Genomic DNA, 27301 nt, shown 5'->3' with positions numbered 1-27301 from the left:
TGGCCCCAAGCCAATGCTCAGGCAGGCCCAGGGTCAGCCCCAGCCCCAGCAAACCAGGGAGGCAAAGGGGAGCCAGGTGGCTTGGCTCTAGGGATCTGGCAGCTTGCTGAGTGTGAGACAGGCCCAGACACAACTATCTTGTGAAACTTCCCTCTTCAACACCTGCTTATCAGGTGGGCAAAGAATAATTACTATCTAACACCAAAAATGTGTCAGGCTAATTTGGGTAAGTTTTACTTGATTGCAACACCGGGTGGGTCATCATGCTCTCTTGGCTGGCCATTTCCCTCCCTAGATTGCTCCACAGGCTCCTGGCAGGCAAACAGTTTGTCATTTAATGTTTAAAAGCCCACTGCTCCTACTTGTCAGCCTTGTAGCTTTTCTTTCTCTACATCAGCTGGAATAAACAGGAACTGCTTCTATTTTAAGCAGAAGATCAGATATTTTCTGGCTACCCATAAAGAAAAGGAATACTAGTCATGTGAACTTGAAAATCTAATCTCCTCTCAATCTCACACCCCCACCCCAACCAATCTGACTGACAACCTGTGTTGTGGTTGAGGAATTAGAAACTAAGCTGGTTTCTCATTTCTATTGATGGAACAATTTCCTTTCTCCTTCTGGGTCTAGTATTTCCTCTAGTGTCTCTTCCAGATCCTTCTCAGCTTGTGTGAGACTGAATCAAAGAAGAACCCCAAAGGAGGGTAGCTGTAGACTACTGAGTTTGCTATTGTATTATAAGGCTCAAGTGGCCAGATCCCGTGAAAGGATCCAGAAACATTGTAGAGAAAGGCAACCTTGCCGAGAAACACAGAGATCCCATACCCTTCTCCAATCAACCCTTCCCCCAGCACACACCCCCACTCCACATTGTTAAAACACAAATAGCCAAATCCTGGAGTTTGGAGAAATGGTACTGTCATGCCCTACTTTCTAGTGGTTTCTACCCTGAGTTCCTCTGAAAAAGAACTACAGAGCAACAGACGCTGGTGAGGCACTCACAACTAGGCTCAACTATTCTCCTGTTAGACATAAACAATCTCACAGAATACCAGCCTCATAGGGTCACTCTGAGACCACGGTAAAATGAGGCAAGCCAAAGCCACTGCATAATTTTGTCTATGCATAGACAAAAACAAGGTCACTGTGCCACCCACAAAAAACCAAACACCTGCTTTCTTGGCTAAAATTAGTGACTGCTATGTCTTCCCAATTACAGCTTTATTCTCTTGCTAGTCTCCCTCCCTACAAATAAAACTTATTGAAATACACAACCATGGACTTGCCCCTGCTTTCTGATAATATCCAACAGAACAAACCCTTTCTTGGACCCTCCCCAAATGACCCAACCAAAGCCCAAATGCTGTAATAATTCTAACTTCCTTCTACTGAGTTGCTTCATGGATCCTCCATGGTGTGTTCTCACTCACTACAACAATTGCAACTAGTCACAATCCCAATTTTTTTCAAAATAGAGCTCTTGAATTTATTCCTCCAACTGAAATTTTGTACCCTTTGACCAACTCTAACCCAATTAATTTATCTGCAACATGTTCCTGGGGGGGTTTTGGCTGAAGAGCATTGACACTCTCCAAATTAGTCTTCCAATCCTTATTTCATCTAGGAAATAAGGCTTATTTATTCCTTCCTGGTGTAGATGTATTTATTTATCCATTGCCATGAAGTGCTTAAGAACATGAACTCTGGAGTCAAAGTACTTGGCTCCAAATCCCAGCTCTTTGACAAGTCACTTAGCTTCTTGGAGCCTGCTTCAGAAAAATTGGTCTCTCCTCACACAGGACTGGGAGGATTCAGTAAGATACGTACAAGTGTGCATCAGCCTATAAGAGATGCCAATCAGGAAGTTATATCAGGGAAACTGATACAGAGCAAGCACTTAGTTTATTATTATGTCCCACCCTTCACCAACCTCTGCTCCAAGCCCCCACATCTCTCTCTCATTCTCTCTCTCTCTCTCACACACACACACACACACACACACTCACACACACTCCACACATGGGCACACAAGGTTTGATAATTTTATTTAAATCTTAACAATTATCAATGGAACAATGGAGCCTTTACCTATACAGGTGTACTTCCTAGGGGTGGAACCTCTAAACTACTCCCTTGTGTATATTTTTGGAATGATCAGGCCCTCTCAGCAGGTATAAGATGGTTATGCATATACAAAAAAATCAACGAAGGTAGAAATAACATAAAATATCGAAGACACTAAGGATAGAGGTTTTTTTTTTAAGTTATAGAATGTGATTGGTGAAAAAGAACTTACGAAATGTACCTGAATATGCTTCATCTTGCAGAACATGTTAATGGTTTTTGGTAGGCACTGCATATATGAATAGGATTGGGGAAAGTGAATTTCAAGTCTGGGAGAAAATGTCTTTTATCTCACTCAAGTCCATTCACAGAGCATTTTGGGGCTCCCAGGAAATCTATCCGTTGGGGCTTGAGTGGAAGTGACAGGGGTAAAGGCAGAAAAACTAGGGAGGGAGTTGGGGACAAAGTTCTGAGAGCAGCTGAGAACAGGAATGCACTTTCCAGGGTCCAGACAATACTAACTCTCTTTAGGAATTAAGACAACGACACACATTCAGGAAAATTACCACAAAGAATAAGAGAAGCCAAGAAGGCAATATGATGTAATGGTCTTGAAAGTCAAAAGGCCCAAGTTTGGCTCTGAATCTGCCATTTGTTGCCTGTGAGACTCCTGGCAAGTCACCCTCCTGGCTGGGACCTCTACTTACTCATCTGCCCTCTTACCTCAAGAGTCAGAAGCATCGGCCAGGCACATTGGCTCACGCCCATAGTCCCAGTACTTTGGGAGGAAGAGGCAGGCGGATCACCTGAGGTCAAGAATTCAAGACCAGCCTGGCCAATATGGTGAAACTCCGTCTCTACTAAAAACACAAAAATTAGCCAGGCATGGTGAGGCATGCCTGTAGTCCCAGCTACTTGGGAGGCTGAGGCAGGAGAATCACTTGAACCCAGGAGGTGGAGGTTGCAGTGAGCCGAGATTGCGCCAGTGCACTCCAGCCTGGGTGACAGAGTGAGACTCTGTCTCAAAAAAAAAAAAAAAAAAAGTGTAAGCAGCACCGATAAAGTGTGTATAAAGATATCACAAACTGTAAAGCACTATAGGAATGAATGCCAGTATAGGTGAGGAAAAAAAGATCAATGAAAACCTCAAAGTAACACACTCTTTGTGTTAGGTAGTTGTGATATCCAAATAGCCTGCCCCCATATAATCCTTAGCAATTATAGTAGGCATAGCTGTCTCTACAATGTTTAAAACGGTAGGCCTCTTTGTGGCAACTATGAGAAAATGCACAGGGCAGGAACTGGAGGAAGCCAGTTCCTTTGAAGCCAAACCCCCTGCCCAGTGGGGAGGCAAGAGCAGGGAGGGAGGCAGCAGTGAGTGGGCAGGCAGCCTCATGCCCCGTGTCACCAGCCTTTGATGCCCCAGTGCAGGGAAAGTGCCAAAATGGCAGTGTCAAGGTCTTAAAAAACTATCTTCCACCTCAAGAAGTTTCATAACAAGTCATTTAAGGGACTTTTAGATTATCTTGGTTGAAAGAATTACCTGAAGAAAAGTAAAAGGCATCATTCAGTGGTTTCCAACATTTAAAAACTGCAGATGTCAAAAAAACACAGAGTTTCTGCATGGTACTAGCTATATTCCATCTCCATTGAGTAAGAAATTGAGTTCTCAAATGCAGATCTTCAAATTCCTTGTACACACCATTCTCTTCCATTGCCCTTCCCAACCATGATGAGGGAGGGACCTATAACCTCTCAATTACCGTCTGTTAATATGGTCATAGTCAAGCAAACTGGGACACAGCTCTAGAGAAAGTTTCTACAGAAAAGAGAAGGGACAGTGAGAGATTTACTCAATACACTACAGCTCCATTAGCGAATCTCCCAAGAATGAAGCTCCTTTACAAAGTTTGAGCAAAAAACATGAAAACCCTGAGCATTTCTCTGCTAAGTAAAGTAATAACATGGCCGGGCACTGTGGCTCACACCTGTAACCCCAGCGCTTTGGGCACCCCAGGCGGGCAGATTGATTTTGAGCTCTAGAGTTCAAGACCAGCCTGGACAACATGGTGAGACCCCATCTCTACTAAAGATACAAAAAAATAGCTGGGAATGGTGGTGTGCGCCTGTGGTCCCAGCTATTCAGGAGGCTGAGGGGGGAGGATTGTCACTTGAGCCTGGGTGGTGGAGGCTGCAGTTAGCTGAGACTGCACATCCACACACCAGCCTGAGTGACAGAGCAAGACCCTGTCGCAAAAAAAAAAAAAAAAAGGAAAAGAAAAATAACCACTTTTGCTCTTTTGCACCCTGTGCTGAGTTAAAAGCTAAACCAAGCTAGCCCTAGGTAAACGTTTCAGGTCTATGAAGTGTATTGTCCTCTCAAATTCTCCTTCCCCACTTGGGTGGTGACAACTCCTGTTTTATCTTAGGAGCACCAAAACTTCCTACTCCCTCTCCCTGCTTGGGAAGGATTATTTAAACTTCCTGGCTGGCACTCATTCATGTTAAAGTTTAACTGTTGAGGTGTCATACAATAATGATGGACTGAGAACCCCTAGGGCTTGCATGATAAGCATAATGCATTCATGGAGAGGCCCAGGGAGTGAGACACAGATGGGCCAATCTTAAGATTGGAGCTGGTTCCACAAGGAGGTCACACATGAGACGAACAAGAGAGAGGGACAGAAGGATGGGAGACAGACGGAGTGGAGGGCTTTGTTTCATTTGTTCTGTTTTTAAGCTCTTTAGAATTATGGATACTGAAATGAACATATCTGTAGGCCTCAAAGAACAATAAAAAACACGAAGGAACACTCAAAGCTTTTTCACATTTTACTACAGAGGTATTTGATAGACATATTTATTATTAGTTAATATGTAAACTTGTAAACTGCTAATTCATATCCTACTTGTACAAAATCATTTTACAAAAACTCTTTAAAAACTAATAGAGAATGTGTTCTCTGGTGGGCATCACAGGAAGGCATACCTGGGCAGGTGCCTCCCCTGAAGGCTATCAGCAGCTGCAACCAGCTCAGCTACTGCTGCCTTTGCAGCCGACACTCCGCCCTCCTGCTACCTCTTCATTCCCAAGTTCACTGCGTCTTGAAAATCACCTTTTCTCCCCTCTTTTGTGGCCGCCTTGTCACCTGACACCCACCACTTCACAGATGATTGTACAGGATAAATGAATAACAGTATTGTATCTTCGTACCTTTCTACCTTGGACGAGAACAACTCTGGTTCTCTCAGACATTCAGCAGTCTTATTTCCTGTGGCCTTTTATCCCACAATATATTACTTCAAATTTAAATAAATCTCCTTCAACCAGAATCCTCAAATAGCGTTCATTTTATCCTCTGAGTCATCCTTTTATATAAAGTCCTTCAAGTATCCATATTACAATATTTAACCCTCATGATCAAAACGACTAACAAGCTGTCTTGTTACAACTGTTTTATACTCTACATCACCAGGAGCTCTGCTAAGAAAATACAAAAAGGAAAAATTCAGCTCAACAATGAGCTGTAACAGGTTCTTGATGTGTGCTACTATTTGAAGTCTCTAGGCCAAAATTATTGCAAACAAAGAATCAGTTCTTCCAAACATCACCAAAAGATCCAGGGTCATGCACCAGACCAGAAATCCACTGTGATGTTGATATATAAAGGATTGTGTTCCACAGATACTAATTTATAAGAACAACTACTCAACCCATCTGTTCTCCAGACTCGTGACACTTGGTGTAAGAGCTTCATCCTAAAGATAAAAAGAACAAATGTGAATGATAAGAATTTAACGTATGTCTCCACTGCATCTTGCCTTGCCCTGAAATGTGGCAAACATATTTTTGTAAATTATTGTACCTGTTGTGTTTCCTACCACTACAAAGTTTGTTTTCCCCATTGAAGGTGACAGACATGACAGCCATGTATTCATGTGTCAGACTCCATGTGAGAACCCGGGGACCCATGATGAACAGTGTCACTGCACTCAGTGAGCCCCCAGTCTATAGGACAGAAGGATGTGCAAGGAACACAGATACAACAGGATATGTACCATCCACTGCTAACTGATCCTTGGCTGAGCTTCAGGGGATCTCTGAATCTTCCTATGTTATAAGGAAAGTTTGTCTGTAGGTGGGTACATAGCTTTCACGAGCCTCCAAAAAAATCAGAATGTATGTAGATGAGGATGAATGAAGGGGGACCTAACTTCATGAGGAAGTCGGGTGAGGTGTCAGGGAGAAGGGAAATTTCAGTAAGGCTAAAAGAGAGAAATCCACCAAGTGAAGAAAGGAAAAAGCACTCCGGGCAGAGAGACCACCCTGGGCAAGATGCACAGACGCAAAAGAGCAGGATGCATTTAAAGAAGTCACTAGTGTGGCCAGAACCATGGAATCTGAGAAGACAAGTGGGCAGTGAACTGAATAGGTTCTACTTGCTCAGCAGTGAAAACAATAAATGCTAGTTACCCATGACAATATGGATGGGGATCAGATGCATAATGTTCAGCTAAATAAAGTCAGAGAAGAATAAATGCAGTGTGATTTCATTTACATAAAGTTGAAAAACATGCAGAACTAAGCAATCTTTTGTTTAGGGATACAAACATATGGGAAAACAAGAAAACCAAGAAACAGCAGAAATAACTATCATTATCACAAATACTTATCACAAAAATTCAGAGAAGTGTTACTTGGGTAGATGGATAGGGGAGATGTAAAGGTGGAGACTACAGAATTAGGGAGGACCACACAGGTCATCCACTCAAAGTGGGGGTAGGAGATACCAGCAGTGTCCATGGCATCAAGAATCTTCATACTTTTCATACAATTTAGGAATACTCTTTTGTATCTACCCAATAATTAATTTTTTTAATATAAAGAGAAAAATGCACACCTACGGACAATGACTAGAAAAACATAGAAAATAGAAATAGCTATTTTGTTGGAGTGGTTGACTCTACCAAAAGTGTGAAAAGCCATTTAATAATGCTTTAAAATATAAACTTTAGGCCAGGCATGGTAGCTCATGCTGTAATCCTAGAACTTTGGGAGGCTGAGGCAGGAGGATTGCTTGAGCCCAGGAGTTTGAGACCAGCCTTTGGCAACACAGGGAAACCCTGTCTTTACAAAAAATAAAAAAAAAATTAGCCAAGCATGGTGACACATGCCTGTGGTCCCAGCTACTTGGGAGGCTGAGCTTGGAGGACTGCTTGAGCCTGGGAGATAGAGGCTGCAGTGAGCCATGGTCACGCCACTGCACTCCAGCTTGGGTAACAGAGCGAGACCCTGCCTCGGAAAAAAATAAACTTTAACAGGACTCTTTAATATCAGGCTGAAAGCACTTTAATATTGTTTTAAAATGTAAAACCCTCAAGACTGTTTGAAAATTTAAGGGGAAAAATCAGAACAAAGAAATATAGATTCTTCAATCAAAGCCTCATAAGAACTGGCTTATCTGCCAGGATTCCTTGGTGAATAGGCCAATTCCCAAGGCAGGAAAAGTACAAGAAGAGCCTAGAACATCTCATCACAGCAGAGCACAGGGAAGGAAGCTCTCGAGGACTACTGGGATTCAGGACCCAGCTTGAAGAAGATCCCATTGGCCAAAGATGAGACAATATGAGTACCAAAAAGTACAAGAACTACATCCTGAAGGATGCTAGGAAACACAAGTCATCAGTCTGAAAAATTTTTAATCAGTGCTTGACTCTTTTCTCTTTATTCTGCCTTTCCTATAAAAACTATACCCCAGAGTACCCAAATACATGGAAAGAGAAAGTACTTTGTAGAAAAATCTAATAAATGCAGAAGGAACAACAGAATTAGAATATTACAATTTTGCAACTCCTAATTAAATAATAAATTTAGAAATCAAGCATCAATGACTGCTGAAGTCATTAGGTAAAAAACTGATAGGGAATCTCACAATGCATAGATTAGACTGGCAATATCGAAACTCATAGATCAATCCTAACATACAAAATGACACAACCAGACTACATCCTCCTGTTGTGACACTGGAGGAAGTACACAACACCATAGATGAAAATTCTTGCCCAAAAATAAGATTCTGTTCAAGTCTCCAGAAATGCAGAGAAATCCCAGTGTGATGGTTAATACTGAGTGTCAACTTGATTGGACTGAAGGATGTGAAGTATTGTTCCTGGGTGTGTCCGTGAGGGTGTTGCCAAAGGAGATTAACATTTGAGTCAGTGGACTGGGAGGGGCAGATCTACCCTCCATGTGGGTGGGCACCATATAATCAACTGCTAGCGAGGCTAAAATAAAGCAGGCAGAAGAAGGTGGGAGAAGCCGACTTGCTGAGTCTTCTGGACTCATCTTTCTCCTGGGCTTCCTGCCCCTAAACATCAGACTCCAAGTTCTTCAGCTTCCAGACTCTTGGACCTACACCAGTGGTTTGCCAGGGGCTCTCGGGCCTTTGGCTACAGACTGAAGGCTGCCCTGTCGGCTTCCCTACTTTTGAGGTTTTGGGGCCCGGACTGGCTTCCTCGTTCCTCAGCTTGCAGGCGGCCTATTGTGGACTTCACCTTGGGATGGTGTGAGTCAATTCTCCTTAATAAACTCCCCTTCATATATACATCTATCCTGTTCATTCTGTCCCTCTAGAGAACCCTGACTAATACAACCAGTTTATGAGAAAATAAAGGTCAGGAGGACATATTAAGTTATACTACCAGGATGCAATTAGAAAAATCCATAATGCAAGGAATTCTATTGGACAAATAATCTGGCTTGTTCCACAAATAAATATCAAGGAACACATAAAGAAGGGGAGAGGGAACCTACAGATTAAAAGAGATCATTCAAATGCAATGTGGACCTTGTTTAGACACTGATCTGATCAACTGGTTTTAAAAATAAAAAAGCACTTAACACTGACTAGACATTTGATGACATTAAGGAGATATTGTTAATTTTATTCTAGGTATGATAATGGTATTGTGATTCCTTTTATAAAACTGCTTATATTGTAAGAATACATACTGAAGCAGTTACACATGAAATGCTATGACATCTGTGACACATTTCTAAATCCAGTGGGGTAAGAAAAAAACTGAGGGAAAGAAGAGAGGCCATGAGTTGAGAACTGTAGACGTGAGGGTTCAGTGCACCACTTTCTCTCCTTTTGTGTCTGTTTGAAAATTTGCTTAATAAAAATCTTTTAACACAATGAACTGGCTCAAATCTGATCGAATTCAACATAGTCCTTATTGACAGAACAGACCAGGGAGGTAGCCTGCCAGGCAAGTGAAGCCAGGACTTACCGTTCTGCGTTCACCTCATTGCCTTTGTCTCTAGTGTGGAAGACCATTGTATATTTACCCACTTCAGGCAGGGGCCGGGAAATTTTCATTTTATGGAGCTCAACCCTAGAAAAATAATAGAGATTTTTTTAAAGTCCATCCTGTTTATCTATCACTAGGCAAATAAAAAGCATCATTCGCGAAAATGTACACACACACACACACACACACGCACACACACACACAGTGTCATGAACAGCTTGATTATTGGAGTATTAAAAAAAGAAAAACTTCTAAAATTTCCCATTTCTTATAACGGTGGAACTTCAGGCGATAAGCCCAAAAAAGAATGAGATTTCACATTTATTGCTGGGGTACAAAGGAGATGTGCTAATTTATACTTAGTCATTTTCATAAAGAAAAAAACTGATAAAGTACTTATTTCAAAACATCCTGAACAATAGGAGAATCAAGTCTGTTAGGAGCCCCAATTTACTTAGAGTTGCCTTCTTTCGACAAAGAAAGGAATGGCCATTTATGGTCACAAGCTTTAAAGCTACAATCCTAGGTTCAAATCTGGACTCTGTTATTTACAACCTCAGTAAGTCAGTTCACAATTCCAGGTCTCAGTTCCCTCATCTGTAAAATGGCAACGGTGATAGGGAGCTGATTTCAAATATTCAAATGATATAATCTGCATGGAATATGCTTGTACTCTGCAATGTATTCTATGTATTATATAAGTACAAAGAAGGGTAGTGCCTGTTGCACAGGCAAATAAATAAGCAGTAAATCTCAACCAACTTTCATATTCAAATCATCTTAGTTCATCCACCACATTAGTCAAAAACCATTCTGAAGGCCACGATGGTCTTTCCAAATGAAAGCAAAATTGGAGGCTCCCCTCTTCTTTGAAGCTGAAGTGTAGCAGGAAAGAAGACAGTGAAGATATGTGATCCGGGCAAAATTCTACTAATCACCCCAGTGAAGTAGATTTGGGGAAGATAATGGGGATTGTTTATCACTAGCCTTTGCTACTATTGTCCTGAAATGTAGCAGATACCCTCTGTCCACTTCCTAAGTCATGACCACATAGACTGCTGATGGGCTGGGCTGTGAAGAGCTGTTGCCCATCACTACGGCCATTTCTGTAGAGCCCTTGGTCAGGGAAATCCATTCCCTCCTGCGAGAAACATTCCAGAGGCTCTCAGCCTAGACATGGGAACAAGAGCAGCATGGAGCCCCTGGGTTCTTTATGATGAGGCAACAAAAAAATTTCTGACAGTCACATAACTAACAATTCAGAGCCCCAGGTTAGAAATTTCCTTTCCAGCCAGGCACGGTGGCTCACACCTGTAATCTCAACATTTCGGGAGGCCAAGGCAGGCAGATCACCTGAGTTCAGGAGTTCGAGACCAGCCTGGCCACTATGGTGAAACCTGGCCTTTACTAAAAATACAAAAAAATAAGCCAGACACGGCGGCACACGCCTGTAGTCCCAGCTACTCAGGAGGCTGAGGCTGGAGAATCACTTGAACCCAGGAGGCAGAGGTGGCGGTGAGTTGAGACTGCGTCACTGCACTCCAGCCTGGGTGACAGAGCGAGACTGTGTCTCAAAAAAAAAAAAAAAAGAAAGAAAGAAATTTCTTTTCCAAGAGGCAACAGCAGGAGGGAAGGCAGCCTTCCGACACCCAGAATGGCCTTGTGATTACAAGTCTAAAGATACCAGCCCAAGCTCTTGAATAATTACTTATTTCTGGGAGGTAGGGATAACTATAACTATCTGGCCCTCAAATCCAAGTTGAGGGGAAGAAGCTGTGGGTAGAGGCCAGACTTATTCCCTTTGAGCCCCTCAGAGCAGAAAGCAGTCCAAGAGAACCGAGGGTAATGCCAACAGCCCAGCGTCAGGCCTGGGGTCAGGCCACCTGCAGTCCCCACAGTGTGCAGGGCTGCCAGGGCTGCCTAACACTTGAGGAGAGGACCTCTTTGCCTGCTTCAACATGTGCAGCTCCCCAGAGGCTGCTGGCACTCCCTGCGGGGGACACTGGGAACTGTGTCCCCCTGGGGTCTGATAGAAAGCATGAGGCTCTTAACAACCCGGTCTCCAAATTGCAGTTCAGCAGACACCTTGCAGTTTGGGGTTTCTCACTCACTGGTGTCTCAGTAAGTCTTTCCCACTGACAAGTCCATGAGGCCTCCACCAACACTTCTGGACCCCAAATGACCCCAGGCCAGAAGTAAACTGCTACTGGCACAGAATGATGTGGGCCATCCTACCTTCCCTCCACCCCCTGCACCCTTCAAGCCCAAATCTGCAGCCTAGTGACCTGCTGGACTGGCATCTAAAGGAATAAATATAAATGCAGGTCTCCAGAGCCACACTGATCACAGAGCCCCGTGAAGGGGACCTTTCTCTGTTGTTCACCTGAGTCTGAGGTCATCGTCTTCGCCTCCCCATCCCCAGTAGTTGTTAGAGAATCCATTCACCTTGAAAAACTGCTCTCTGCTTAGGGCAGTAACACCCCCAAAATATCCACTGTAACGTAACCTGGAGCAAAAGAGATGAGAGAAATGGTAAGAATATTAGCAACAAAGGTCTCTGATTTCAGGGCTGGCGTTCTAGCAACACCTGGGAGACCATGTACTTCCACCCACCCACTCCTGCTTCTCCTGCTTGACACCCACCTCCCAATGCTCCTGGCCTTCCCTGTCTTGTCTTCTTTCCTCTATCTAGACAAATGCTCACCTCTGCTCACTGAGCAAGGTGCCAGCCAGCTGTTAATGGTGACGTTTGTGTATAGAGGCCTATAGAGATACCTGTCAATGTGAACCACACCATCAGATATTGATAAGATTTCATCTCATGTGTCAGTCCAAGGAAGGGTAACAGTTGCCAAGGGCACTGGGTTAAGAAGGATTCTGAGGCCGCATCCGGGTTCAGCACGAATGCGTGTCATGGTGAATATACCTTTTTTTTTTCACTTTCACTTTTGCAGGGGAGGGTTGAAGGCAGGAGACAGCTCCTGCACACACACTGCATGCACACACTCTGTATGCAAATCTCCACTTCTCAACATGCATCTCCAGCTCAGAGTCTGTTTCCTGGATAACCCAACGCATGTCAACCCCCCTTGAAGTTTCTGGCCTGTCAACCAGATAGAGTCTAGGTAGTGCTTCTCATGAAAATAGGCTGTACAGAACAGGAATTAGGTTTTGAAAGGAAGGACAGTGAATCACGCTTTAGATAAGCTGAATTTTAGATACACCTGGGGCTTTGCCAGTAGGCAAAAGGATACAGTGTCCAATCTCACAAGAGAGGAGTGACTACAGATATGGCTTTGGAAATAAGCTGTTATCATGTAGTACCTGAAGGCATAGGTCGAGAAATCTCCAACAATCTAGTTGGTGAGAACAGTACAAAGGGTAGACCCAAGGGGCTCAGCTCTGTGGAACCCTAGGAATACCGGAAAGAAAAAGAGGCAAGAGGAGAAAGATCAGGAGGTAAAAGTCAGAGAGCACCTCCCAGCCTCCCAGTTATATAGGACTCTTATTATCTGTGGACGAATTTGTAAATCTCAGAAATAAAGGTATCCCTTAAATATAACATTTCAACAATTCAGAAATGCAAGTTAAGGTAGCTTAATAACTTGGATGTTACTAAATAAAAAGATGTGAATATCTAGAGAATTTTTAACTTTAACTTCAGGTCAAACTGTTCCAGGACCGATAAAATATTTATGATTTTCTAGATAAAAAGAAAAACCAAAAGGAAAGATCAATAAACATGTAGACACTGGCCATCGAACAAGTGGCATCCCAAAAGCTAATTTGTAGTTCAGTTGTTTCTTTCTACGTTCTGAGAAAAGACTGGGGACTCTGTTTAACCCATAAGAGAAGCAGATTTACTTCTATGCCCCTAACTTAAAATTCTGGGAAACTGTATATTTTGCAGCCTATAATAAAACAAAAAAAAAAGGAAATAAAGTGCTTAGAAGGTAAATATCACTGACCAAGACATCTACTAGCAATGTCTCATTACCATGGTTATCAGAATGCATTTTATAGAGGGGAGGGATTCTTAGCTGCCTGAACACCAGCTGCCTGATTAGGATGTAGTAATAAGGCAGGCATAACCTGCTGACACCAACAAGCAATCAGCATGAGAACAAGGGAATGATATGGCAGCTTATCAAAACCAATATCCACCACATGCAAGACGGCTGGCTAAACACCAGAATGTGGGAGCCCCGCCGTCAGAGTTTATAACCTAACAAGAGAGGTGAACATTATCAGGGTTCTGAGGAGAGAGGTGTCACCACATCAGGAGGAGGGGGCCTGGAAGGATTCAAATAGGCAGAAAAATGGGGGATCTCCTGGTGACCACAACTCTGTGAGGCAAAGCACAGGAGGGAGAAAGACAGGCTGCTCGACGACCACCTGGAGAGGGGTAAGCTGGAGTGGGGAGGGGCAGAAGAAGACAAGTCAGCAAGAAGGGTTAAAGAATTGTCTCTCCACGCCTGTAATTCCAGCACTTTGGGAGGCCGAGGCGGACAGATCAAGAGGTCAGGAGATCGAGATCATCCTGGCTAACACTGCGAAACCCTGTCTCCACTAAAAATACAAAAAATTAGCCGGGCGTGGTGGCATGTGCCTGTAGTCCCAGCTACTCGGGAGGCTGAGGCAGGAGAAGCCCTTGAACCCGGGAGGTGGAAGTTCCAGTGAGCCGAGATCGCACCACTGCACTCCAGCCTGGGCAACAGACTGAGACTCCATCTCAAAAAAAAAAAAGAACTGTTTCTCAGGTGCCTGTCAGATGGCAACTATCTCTGTGTTTATTGATCTTTGCTTTTGGTTTTTCTTACCTGTAAAAGCAAAAATATTTAACTGGCCCCGGAACCGTTTTATTTATTTTTAAAGCACTATAAGGCCCAAGAGTGGGGAAAACGTAGTCATAAAGTAACAATGGAATTCCTGTAGGAAGGAGGCTGGTACCAAAGGAGTTCTTGCCGTAAAATTTGCCACCGGCTGGTCCAGAGCTTCATCACTGACCCCACAGGCAGTGAGAAACAAGATTTGTTTCTGGCTTCATCAGAGTCTGAGACACTTGGGGCAACTTACTTTAACTTCTTCCCTCTGCACGTGTGTAAGGTGAAAACCTTTCTTGCACTTGTACTCATGGGGCTGGTGTGACAGTGATGAGGCATGTGCTGACTTAAGCTCTGTGGCACTGGGGCACACAGTTGCCAGCACGAGGCAGACACTCAGCTGCCTGGAAATGAACTTGCCTGCCACAGGGACTTGGCCCAAAGCAGCAAAAGCAAGTAGTCCAGGAGGAGGGCAACTCCTACCTACATTACTTATACATACCTCTCTCCAGCCACAAAACATGAGGCTGCTTACATGATACATACAAAAAAAAGAAAATCATAAATGATAAACCAGGACCCTAGAAACATTTAAATCAGAATACAAAATTAAGATGGGAAATACATTAGAACTCTGATCTGCAAATAAGATTCTTTTCAATTTCTAAAAGAGGGCCATGGATTTGGCTCAGAGCCTCTCGATCAAAAGGGGAAACATATTCCATTACCTGAATCATATTAAGAAAACCTGTCAGTTACTCAGCAAAGGCTTTCTGATACCTAGTTATAAAAGAAACATCTGGCCAGTTAGAATGGCAAGTTAGAAAAAGCAGAGTCATACATATGCTGTTTCTCAGAGTGAGCGGCATTTGATGAAATCCACGACTGTGACACCAAAACATGAGTGAAAATCATTTCCTGGCAGGAATGTCCAAGAGCTCAGCCTTCTTATGGTTCAGCTTAATAGAAAGATAAAATCTAGAATCCCAGCAAAAAACCTGTCCTTAAGCAATCCTCTGTGATTGCTTAGAAATGAATGGTGCAACCAGGTGTTTACAAAAATCTGGGCAATGGGAAGTTTAAGATTATCATCTATGGTAAATGTCTAAGGTACAGGTGTTATGTGTTGTAAATAGTGACATCTTACTACAGAATAAGTGAACAGACAGTGACACGCTTTTGAAAAAACCAAGTTGCCCAGCCATGATACACTGCTTTCCTCAATGCAGAAGTGACTCAAAGAAACCAGAAAACAAAACCCCTAGATAATAAGATTAGATCCAAAGATCAAGTTTCCCCAAAGAGAAAAATCATGGGATTCTCTCCTTGCCCTCTGGATCCACAGCCCCTGCCCTAACTCAGACATGTGGCATCTCTCCCCTCTTCCCTTGCTTCATCCGATACATTCAAAATCAGCTGAACCAAGCTTTCTCCCATCCTTCCCCATCTGTAACATGTGTCAACAGCTCCCCAACCCCTGCCACAGCAAATTCGAACTCCGTATCAGACTAAACAAGGCCTGCGTAATCTGGCTCCTGCTTAGCCTCAGTTCTTGCCTCTCCTCGCAGACATGCCTTCTAGAATACCAGTGAACTATTGCATTTTCCCCAAAACTGTGCTGCGCTCTCTGGCATGTCTTGGAACTCTGCTGAGAAGCTCTTGTTGTTCCACAAGATTAAGGTACCACCTTACCTGGGGAACAGCTTTAAACCCTTTCCTTCAAGGTGTTTCTTAAAGGCACTGTGCTGTCACCCACCATAGTCTGTTCTAGGTGTTTATGTCCTGCAGCTTACACACGGCCTGGGTTTAAAGTCAGTACCTGAGGCAACAGTCACCGACATCAATGTTACTTAAGAATTCTCTTAAACTGCCCAATGTGAGAGAGCAATACGGAAGCCCAGAACAAATGAGGTATCAAGAGACTCACTTTCCACTTCACACTCACGTAGAGTATATACTGGTGGAATCTCCAGCATTATTTGATAGTTTCACAGTTCTCTCTCTCCTTCTGCCTTCCTCTTCCTCTCTTCATTTGTCCCTCTCTCCTCTCCTCACCAAGTGCTTATAGTCATATTTGCAGAAATGCAAAATTAACGCAACTCCACTGTAGCTACCTGTCTCCCCACACTGACACTCAATGGGGAGCCCTGTGAGGGCAGGTGCTCTGCCTTATTCAAACCGGTCTCATGGCCTCCAGCACAGTCAGCGCCACAGATATGAGCACCCATGAACGGCAGGGCTTGGGGAAAGCTGACAGGTAAGTGTGCACACAAATGAGGGAATATAGTGTTTCATTTGCAGAGAAACATTCTATGTCACTATTTCCCCTTGGTTGTGCTTGAATAGGAGCTGGTGAATCAAATAAGGCTGAAAAGCAGCTACACCCTTCTTAGGGGTGGAGGGGATGGGGAATGAAGACACAGATGATAGCATCTGGCACTTCTCACAGTGGCTTTGAGAGAAATGAACTTGTCCTGGGTGTCCTGGCTCCCGAGAAGACTACTCAGAGGACATGCCCTCCCCCACCTCTCCCCATACTCTAGAAAGAGGCCACAGTTTGGAAAGTGATGTCTCAACAGAGGTCTCACTAAGGGACACCAGCCTGTTGCCTCCTAGAGGGGGAGTCAGGAATAGACAAATAAGTTACTTGCATTCTAGTCAGTGTGGGAAAGCTTGCAAAAGCCCCCCGACAGGGGCGCTGCGGGTGAGACTGGCCACCACCTGCAATGCTGGGATGATATTTCTCTCCAGTGCTTTCCCTTGTCTTTGTGATCCTCTGCCGAAGTTGTAGGGCTTTTTCCTCATTACATTCTCTAACTTCTGTTTTGCACTTTAAGTGATGTATACATTATGGACCATTTTTTCTATTTCTCATTTTCTTAAGACACTCTGAATGCTTGTTCCACCCAGTCTTGATCACAATAGTTGAGCTTCTCGACCTAAGCCACCCTCAGCAGAACCACCTTACCTGTACCCAGTGCTGTTCCTGCCAACCACCAGATGCTTGGGATGCTCCTCACACTTGTAAAGGTTAAAGTCATTCTCGGGTACCAGGTCCACGTCGTGGAATATAAAGCAGTCCCAATTTTCTTGCTTGAGAGCTTCTAGATAGCCCACATTCAAGAGTTTGGCTCGATTAAACTTTTTACCTCCAGCCTAGAGATATGAAAATTAAAACTTGAAAAGCTCCTGAGATAAAGTTTCACATTGTTCCCCTCTTAGTTAGGATTCAGGAGGTGGTATTATTCTAATTATTCTACACACAAGACTATACTTGTGACATAAAGATCTGACAGAGAAGATGCAATGACAATAAAAGACCATTTGATTTTTTTCTTCGTGCTTCACACATACTTATATTCCAGAACTTAGAAACATTCCTTGAAATCCAAAGAGTTGTTGTTTAATGATAGAGAGTTCCAGTTTTGCAAGATTAAGTTCTGGAGATTGATTTCATAAATACACTGCATATATTTATGCAACCAATATATTGCATAATTATGCATAGATACATTGCATGTAAATATTCTTAACATTACTAAACTGTACACTCAATAATGGTTAAGACAGTAAAAATAAAAAAAGTTAAAAAAATGTTAAGATGGTAAATTTTACGTCGTGTGTTTCACAATTAAAAATTTTTTAAAAGCAGCTTAAAATACATATAACTCAAATAATCAATAATAATGTACACTTAAAATGTATTAAGAGTATAGCTCTCATGTTAAATATTCTTACCACAGTTAACAAAAAAAAATTTTCACTTAAAATTTTACAAATACCTTTACGTATTCTGTATAAAACTACAAAACCTTTCTTATATACTAGTCATGTCAATTAGTATTACTGCTTCACAGTTCAACCCTAGGTAATCCCAGTCTTACCCTCTGTTATGAATTTACACTAAGCTTCTAAGAGACTTAGTTAATAGCTTGCCAGAAAGGATCAAGAAATCTCAACCTATAAAAAGAGAAGGTTATTGCTAATATTTCTAAGCTACTTTAAAGTTTCTTAGAAATCCCTGTGAGAGAATCCTGTTATAATGCTACTGGTGGAGGCTAATCCTCACAGCGGCCTTATGGAGGTAGATGCATCACTGGACAATAAAAGAACACAGTTTGACCTGTAATATGATTGAAGCTGTAATAAAAAAATTAAATAATTTTTTCATGGCTGCTTCATTCAAATTCCTTCAGAATGAATTCCAGTTAAGTGGTTCATCATAAAAGTACAAGTATTTCTCAGAAGTTACCACAATGTTTTCCTGATAAGAATAACACAAAGCAGACGTATTTTTCTCTCTTTTTCTTTTTTTTTTTAATTTGAGATGGAATCTCGCTCTGTTGCCCAGGCTGGAGTGCAGTGGTGTGATCTTAGCTCACTGCAGCCTCCACCTTCTGGGTTCAAATGATTCTCCTGCCTCAGCCTCCTGGGTAGCTGGGACTACAGACATGTGCCACCACACCCAGCTAATTTTTTTTTTTTTTTTTTTTTTAGTATTTTTAGCAGAGTATTTTGTATTTTTAGTAGAGACAGGGTTTCACTATGCTGGCCAGGCTAGTCTCGAACTCCTAACCTCAAGTGATCCACCCACCTTGGCGTCCCGAAGTGCTGAGCCACCGGGCCTGGCCCAAAGCAGACATGTTTTTCTATTCATAAAAATAGTACTATACCTTGTAGGTTACTGTCCTGAGCAAGAACTCAGAATCAAATAAATCATACCTATGACCAACAACCTTAAAAACAAAAATAGCTATAAAACAATATAATAGTAACATTTTGTTCCACGTACTAAAATACAGACATAGGTGTGCTATATAAGCATACTGATTTTCAAGAGCCTCAGTTTATCACCAAGTCTATACTGCAGAGCTGGTCCTCTGAGTTGTCCAAAGTTTTACCTAAAAGAAATATTACCTGTTCTAACAGTAGTGATGATTTTGCTGACATTCTTAGAATTTGTAAGAATTTGAGGGGGAATTATCCCTCTTATTGGCCTCCTTGGATGGCCAAGGATAATTGTGAAAAGTTTAGACACTGATGTTTAAACTGATGTCTTAGTTTTCTTTCAATGAACTTTAATGCCAAATAGAGGTATCTTTAATCACCCACTCCACTGACCTTAGAGGTAAGCTCTTCAAAAGCAGCTTGTAGTTATGCTATGCTCCTACCAAATCATGCTTCTGGAAGCCAAATAAATGAATCCAGAAAGTGAAAATCAAACATAACATGTCTCACATAATAAATAGTCGCAAAGTTCAGGGCAGAAATGTGGTGGCAGCCATAGAGCACCACAGCTACTAATACAGAATGTTCTTTCAAATCCTCTGTCTAGATCCCCATTGAGTAACTATAGTCGATAACGACAGACAATTCCAGAATCTCATCATATAGTGCACAGCATGCACAGAAAGAAACAGAAGAGGCCAGGAAGCCTCCAGGGAAATCTGAGGGCAGTCATTGGCTAACATGGAAGGGCTCACAAAATAGGCTTCCTCCAGAGGTTCCTTTAAGGACAGTAAAATTTCCCAGAACTTGAACCCATAACTCCACACTCTGAGACAAGAATTTCCTCTACTCCTTTCAAGGATAAATGAGGTAAGAGAACTCGTTTTTGATGATAGTCTGATGTTCCTTTTACCCAACATAGACAAACAGTCACATGGCCAAGTCTGGCAGAGAGAGGAGGGTCGAAGGCAGGCCCCGGTCTGCCCCCACGCTCACCTGGTGGATGACGTAGATGCCATAATCCAGCTGCTGCCTCTGCAGGAAGGGATGCAGATGTTCCAGCAGGTACATCAGGTGTTTCTCTCTGTTCCGGTGGGGAACGAGGATGGCGACCCTCTGTAAAGCTTTACATTTCTCAGGGCGATATCGGCCTCTGGACACTTTGGGATTTTCTGCCTGTACCTCTTCCAAAGTGAGATCTGGTTTGAAAATGAGCTTGCTCTGGCCTCCTACAATGAACATAGGACACAGACAATAACAGTAGCTATTTCAAAAAGTGGTGAGGTTTACACGAGCTAATATGCATAGAAAGAACACTGCCCAGCTCACAGTGAGTACTACAAATGTCAGCTTTTATTATGATTACTTTAAAGGCCCATTTAGTCATGATGATAGCCAGATCATCATGTCACTAAGGTTACTGGCTGCAAAAGCAAGTGGCGGATATATAATAAAATCATTTCCTTGTGGCTGGATCATCAACTTGCTCTATGATCCATCTGTAAGAGGGAATATCCTGGTGAACCCTGGTAAGAGCAAAGGGCAGGGCTAGATAGAGTAACTTCAACTTTGGTCTATCCTCTTTTCCTTCGCCAAATTCCAGGAGGAGGGGAAAATCTCTTAAATATCAACAGCATTCCACAGAATCAAGCTCCTGGACAAGGCACTCTTCCCACCCCTTCCCTAAACTCTGGAACTACCCTGGCTCCCTGTAAGCAAAGCACTAAAAAGAAGTAGAAACCAGTCTCCCTCCCTAATCCAGCTGTAACAGGTATGTGTGGCACTGCAACCACTCTCCCATTTTGCCACAACAGACGTTTCCAGTCGAGCACAGCATTTGCTCAGTGTCTGGAAGCAATCCAAACAGATGAAACCCAAAGCCATCCACAGGAGGAAACAGCTCAGGTTTTTTTGTTTGTTTGTTTCTAAATTCCACGTATACTGGTCAGGCTGTAAAATCTCAAGATGCTTGCAAATTGAGCCGTCCCCTTCTGAGTAAAGCAGTCATAGGCCCTTCCTGTGCATAAGTCGCCATGCCTTGTTCCATGTAACCATCCCCTACCCTGGCCATGGCTGCTTAGACCAGGCTCACGTGTCTAATGGCACCTTGGTGCTCTGCTCAACAGCAGGCAAGGTAAGTAACTTCTTCAAGCCACCCGAAGAGAATAATTGGCCTACGAGAGCCTTCCTGCAGGGTCTACATGCAAGACACAGCAGTCAGTAATGCCCTAAAAACAAACAGTAAGGAATGGAGTTACACTGATGACAAGTACTAGAGCTGATGCTGGGCTATCGAGCTACCAGAGATAATGGGGTAGCTGTTGAGATGGTCTCCTGTGTGGCCTGTTCACAATCCCCATCGTTAACCTGACTGTGTCTCTGTTCTTGCGCCCTCAAAGAGCCTCACGCAACAGGTCTAATGTAAACTAGTCCCCTGGCTCACCTTCTCATCGTCATAACTTTTTACGTGCCCTAACCTAGTATCTGCTTCCATTTACTCTCTATCAGTCTCCCTATCACTCCCCCTACCCCAACATCTTCTCAAGATCTGCCCCTCCTTGGGTCACTAATGGCCCATTTTAAGTCATCACCAACCACATCACCTTTAGTCCAGTACTTGCCCAGTAATGCATCACTGCCCCTCTATTCTTTATGAATAAATTTACTGTTTAAATATACTGTGAGCATTTTAAGCAAGAGGAATAATCAGCCAGTAAAATTTGCATTTACCTGACTCATTTTTACATCTCAGCTTGTATAATCTGTGAAGGAACACACAATCAGAAATAACATTTTGGCTCTTCCATGAGTAAAGAGAAGCAGCATGCCAATATGAATACAATACAGGACTGTGACTCAACTAGGAAAGGGGTGCACAGACTGAATGTCTGTGTCCCCAAAAATTCGTATGTTGAATCCCTAATCCCCACTGTGGGGCCTCTGGGAAGTAACTAGGTTTAGATGAGATCATCATAAGGGTGGAGCTGCCAGGTGGGATTAAAGCACTTATAAAAAGAACATGAGGCATGAGATCTATCTATCTCTCTTTCTCTCTCCCTCTCTCTTTCCCTTTCCCCCTGCATGTATGTGTGTGCGCACACACACCAAGGAAAGGCATAAGAGGACAATATTCAGTAAGAGGGCCCTGACCATGCTGGCACCCTGATCTTAACACTAATTCACTGTTTAACATAAGTTGAGAGGCAAGACATAAAAGGTGAACCAAAACATACAACATATTTAAGAAATAAACACTAAAGACCACATTGAAAAACTTACCTAGTCTCTGTCCCTTGACTCCATAGTTTTGGCCAAAGGAATACAACAGATGTGACCCCACTGAGGCTTGAACGTGCTTGCATTTCTCCTCTCATGCTCTGGTGCTCTGCTGATGCCATGAGGAGAACATACCCAGGCTAGCCCACTAGTTTCAGGAGGAGGACAGGAGGCACATGGGGCAGAGCCACCAGCCTAGATCAATGGACCCTATTAATGTGTGCTGCTGAGACTTTTGTGGCTGGATAATAAAACGGGGTCTGTTCCTATGACAGAATACTATACGTCAATGAAAATGGACAAACCATAGCCACACGCAACCATAAGAACAGATCTCACAAAAATAATGTTAAGCAACAGAAGCCAAATACAAAAGAGTACATAACGTATGCTTCCGATTTGTAAAGTTCCAAAATAGGAAAAATGTAATGTGTAGAGTTAGAATCTTGAAGCCAGAGTGGTGACTGAAAGAAGCACGGGAGTTCCTATGGTTCCAGCAAGATTCCATTTCTTAATTTACATGCTAGTTAGACAGGTATGTTCATTTTCTGAAACTTAACCAAGTGGTACACTTCTGAGTTTTGTACTTTCCTGTACATATTTATTTTATTTGAATGTATAGTTTTTGTGACACAGGAGATATATATATTTATGGGGTACATGAGATGTTTTGATACAGGCAAGTACATATTACACTTAAATAAAAAGTCTGCATACTACTTAAAGGAAAAAAGGAACACTTACTGAGGTAAGGAGACACAGAAGGGCAGTTGTCAAGTTCTGCCTTCTTCGTGGATGCTTCATTAGTCAGAGTTTTTCCCTTCCCCAAAGTGAGGGTCTTATGGAAATTAGCCATGAACTCCTTTGCTTTAGGAATCTCTTGAATGGCACTCACGAAGTAGTTACTGGTGGCCCACCCAACCACTGTCAGGCACAAAGTCAACAGCAACAGTAATCGGAATTTGTAGGAAAGGTGGAAAGTCAGGTTGAAGCCCATGTTTTTTATTACGAGAATAATATCTATCTCTCTGCTTCACTGCAGGCAAAGCTTCAAGTTGAGCTTTTCCAATCTGATTGCAAACTCGATGACAACTGAAGATACAATGCCTGCTTTTTCTCAGTAGTTCTGCTCCAACAATCTGAAACGCAATCACAAAAGACACGTTGTTTTAAATGGAAATTCTATCCTGAAATGATTCACTCCAGCACAAACTGAAAACCCATCCCCGATGGACCTTGACTAACCGTAATGGTAGGTCTCCCACTTAGCATTTAGAGATTCGAAAACCAGAGGTTTTAGAGGTTCCAAGCATCGATACATCACAGAAGCACTCTCTAGGTTATCAGCCAGGCTGTCTGTCACCCAAGAAGGGAAGCCACTTCCAGATGTTGGACAGAACAAATAGGCAAAGGAGACAAGGGAGACTGCAAAGACCTGAGCTGGACACAGCCTAAGACATAGCCCTAATGGTTCTCTGCCTCAGTTGCCCCTTCCTGGCACAGTTTTAAGGGAGGATTTAAAAAATGTGAAGGCTTGTTACAGAAGCACATTTTGTCCCAAAGAGAAAATAAGGGAAAAAGGAAAAGTTCTTCTCCCCTGTGAGAGCTAGGAAAACATGGTCCTCAACAACAGGGAATGAATGCTAAATTCTCAAAGAGGCACTGGCACAGGGCACATTGCAATGGGGGCCAGAAGGGAGTCTGTCAAGAAACATAGAGAATCCCAAACAGGAGGTCAACAATCTATCTGTAAGAATAACAAAACTACAGCACAGTGTTTAAGATCAGGAGTTTGGACTTAGACAGAAACTGTAGCTCTACCACATAACAGCTACATAACCTTGGGCCAGTCATTTAACTAAGCCTCAGTTTCCTTATCTGTAAAATGGGGATAAAAATACTATCTACCTAGAAAAGTTATTGTGGGGCTTAGATGACCTAATTTATTAATACATAAAGTAGTATCCCACCTTGACCAACAAGCAGACACACTGAAACACCACTTTTTGTACTGTATTTCTCACTGTCAGCTGAAAAATTGCCACTCTCATTTCGTACTTCAGTAGCATGAGATGGGATAATATGAATTCACTTCTAAGAGGGGGCTATGCTGTTAATTATTGACAAAAATCATGTTTTTAAGACCACCTAGCTGAGGGCCCACCCTGGACCACAGAAAATACACTAAAGTGGTAAAGACTACCTGACAAGGATACCTGGTTTGCCGCCAGCAACATCCACTATATCCTCTCTGTGTGGACAAATCACGTCTCTCCTCAAATTCTAAACATGTTCTCAGAAGAACACAGAAAATGCTAAAGCTAGGGCATAGATAATCTCCATAGACAGACATATTCTCAATTAAACAAATAAAATGGAGACCAAAATATTTTCTATGCTTAATAATCACATGGAAACACTTATGATTAAATCTTAAATGACAAAAAGAAAAACAGAAAGTAAGCTCTATATCTGTGCTATGATTACAACTAACGATATATACAATTAAGGAAAGTCTAGAAAGCTAACAATAATTATATTAACAGAATGGGATTAGCTGGGGTGGTTTTTTTTTCTTTTCTTTTTAGAATTTTTAATAATATATTTTATATTTTTAATAATTTTTATTTTTATAAAATTTTATAAATTTAATTTTTATTTAATAATTTTTAATAATATATTTTATATTTTATAAAATATAAAATAATATATTTTATATTTTATAAAATATAAAATATAAAATAATATAATTTTATATTTTATAAAATATAAAATATAAAATAATATATTTTATATTTTAATATATTTTATAAAATATAAAATATAAAATATATTTTATATTTTAATATATTTTATAAAATATAAAATATAAAATAATATATTTTATATTTTAATATATTTTATATTTTTAGAATTTTTAATATATTTATATAAATGTATATATTTTTGTATATCACATATTGTCATATTTACATATATTTTACATATATCATTTTATAATATGGCACTCTTACAATGAAAACAAAGTGAATTTTTTTAATGGTGAATAGAGAGGCAGTAAGTAACTGTAAAAAACAACCACCACCTCAGAAACTCTCAAGATAGTTTCACACTTACTAAAGGATACAACTCCAAAAATTTAGTTTCAGGTTAGTTTGAAGGAAACCTAGAAAATATTTCTCTCTAAACACAATGCTATAGATGAAAAGGGAGGTTAGTTCTTCGGGAATGTTTGACCCAGGAAGCAATTAAACAGTATAGCCTGTGCTCACGGTCCTATGAAGTTATCACAGGAAGTCAATGCTGAAGGCAGCAATAACTAATAAAAAAGGCAATTTATGTGTGCATTTACTCCATGCCATACACTGGGGTAAAATCACTTATATTAACCTATTTAATTTTCATTTAACCATATGATATAAGAATTACTAGTCTCCCCATCTTACAGGTAAGAAAAGGAAAGGAAGGTTTAGAGAGATTTAAGTACCTTGCCAAAGCCCACACGACTAGTAAGTGGTAGCGTGGGGTCTCCGCCCAGGTGCTCAGCTCCACATCCTTCACATGGATATTTCCTCTTTTCTCCCCTTGGTGCCTGGGTAGTCCCAACACAAATCCTTGAATATTCAGGTTCCCTTGGGGGCCTTCTACCTCTCTCCCACATCTGCCTTCCGTTTCCTAGGGACTGTCTGATCAAATGCCTTCCTGGAGGTCTGTTCTTTTCCCACCTGGTGACAGTAAGTCATCAGGTTCCTGGGGCCAGTCAGACAACCTCTTGTTGACTTAATTGCAGGAGGCTTAAATGCTAGGATTGGCAATTTTTAAAATAAGGATCTCAATCTTAGAAAATTCAGACTGGGAACATTGCTTTTATTTATTTTTTATTTTTATTTTTATTTTTTGAGACAGGGTCTCGCTCTGTTGCCCAGGCTAGAGTGCCGTGGCACAATCTCAGCTCACTGCAACCTCCACCTCCCGGTTCAAGCAATTCTAGTGCCTCAGCCTTCCAAGCAGCTGAGATTACAGGCATGCACCACTACGCCCAGTTAATTTTTGTATTTTTAGTAGAGCCGAGGTTTCACCATGTTGTCCAGGCTGGTCTTGAACTCCTGGCCTCAAGCGATCCATCCACCTTGGCCTCCCAAAGTGCTGGGATTACAGGTGTGAGCCACTGCACCCAGTCCTGGGAACATGGCTTTTCTAAGAGCTATTTTTAGAGGGAGAGTCCCCTGGAAGAGAGAATCGCCAAGTGGAAGGAGGTTATGACCATAAAATTACTGCAGTGTTGAAATTAGAAAAGATCTTAAAGACCACACATCCACCTCCCTCATTCTACAGAGGGGGAAGAGATTTAAAAACCTACCCAAGGCACGGGGTACATGGGAAATCTCTGTACCTTCTACTCAGTTTGATTGAGAATCTAAAACTGTCCTAAAAAATACAGCTGAACCTTGAACAACATGGGTTTGAACTGCACAGCTCCACTTAGATTGTTTTCAACCAAATGCAGACCAAAAATACAATATTCCCAGGATGCAAAACCCGTGTATACAGAGGGCCAACTTTTCCAATATGTGGGTTCCTCAGGGCTGACTACAGGACTTCAGCACGCATGGATTTGGGTAGATGTAGGGGTCCTGGAGCCAATCCCCTCCACATACTGAGGGATGACTGTAATTTAAAAAAACAAAAACAAAAAAACCTACCCAAGAATAGCTGTGAATATTCATAAACTAATATTGCTCAACTGCAGCTTACGGACACTGTTCAAAGGTAAGACATTTATTCTAAAAGCAAGGAGCCATTATTGATAATTACTTAAGTATTAGGCCTTCATTACTAATCCTGCTTTTGAGACATCTGACCCAGTCAAAAATAATTCTTACCTATCTTTCTAAGTCTAAGTGCTCTCCCAAAAACTGTACAGAGAGCCAGCATAAGGAAGTTCAGGGGTAAGGTTTCCTTGGCTCCTGTGAGTAAACATCTGAAGTGTGAAGGGTCTGTCATCTGTCTGTCCATCTGTGTTTCAAGAGAGACCAGCCAAGTGACTGGAGGCAACCCCTCTCACCGTGTGTCCCAGCTATAAAATGATGAAAAAT

At 42.0% G+C, this 27301-nt stretch overlaps 1 protein-coding gene across 4 annotated transcripts in view; it reads right to left on the bottom strand.

The window, feature by feature from the left end:
• Window positions 1–4883: 4883 nt before the first annotated feature.
• B4GALT4 (beta-1,4-galactosyltransferase 4) overlaps window positions 4884–27301 on the bottom strand; it is a 35474-nt gene continuing 13056 nt past the window's right edge. For 2 of the 4 annotated variants that reach the window (XM_002813256.5, XM_009238492.4), the window contains exons 3-8: window positions 22950–23344; window positions 19926–20158; window positions 17170–17357; window positions 11762–11884; window positions 9358–9462; window positions 4884–5823 (exon numbers count right to left, since the gene is read on the bottom strand). In XM_002813256.5, the coding sequence (XP_002813302.1) occupies window positions 5691–5823; window positions 9358–9462; window positions 11762–11884; window positions 17170–17357; window positions 19926–20158; window positions 22950–23202 (1035 nt within the window). In that variant the 5' untranslated portion in view covers window positions 23203–23344 and the 3' untranslated portion in view covers window positions 4884–5690. Of the gene's footprint in view, window positions 5824–9357; window positions 9463–11761; window positions 11885–17169; window positions 17358–19925; window positions 20159–22949; window positions 23345–25692; window positions 26001–27301 lie in introns of those variants that run through there. The other 2 variants (XM_063721748.1, XM_054551450.2) reach the window with 2 other exon arrangements.

The sequence above is a fragment of the Pongo abelii genome, chromosome 2, assembly GCF_028885655.2.
Source record: "Pongo abelii isolate AG06213 chromosome 2, NHGRI_mPonAbe1-v2.0_pri, whole genome shotgun sequence".
Lineage (NCBI taxonomy): Eukaryota > Metazoa > Chordata > Mammalia > Primates > Hominidae > Pongo > Pongo abelii.
The sequence above is the reverse complement of the archived record's forward strand: the minus strand, read 5'-3'. Positions and strand labels throughout refer to the sequence as shown.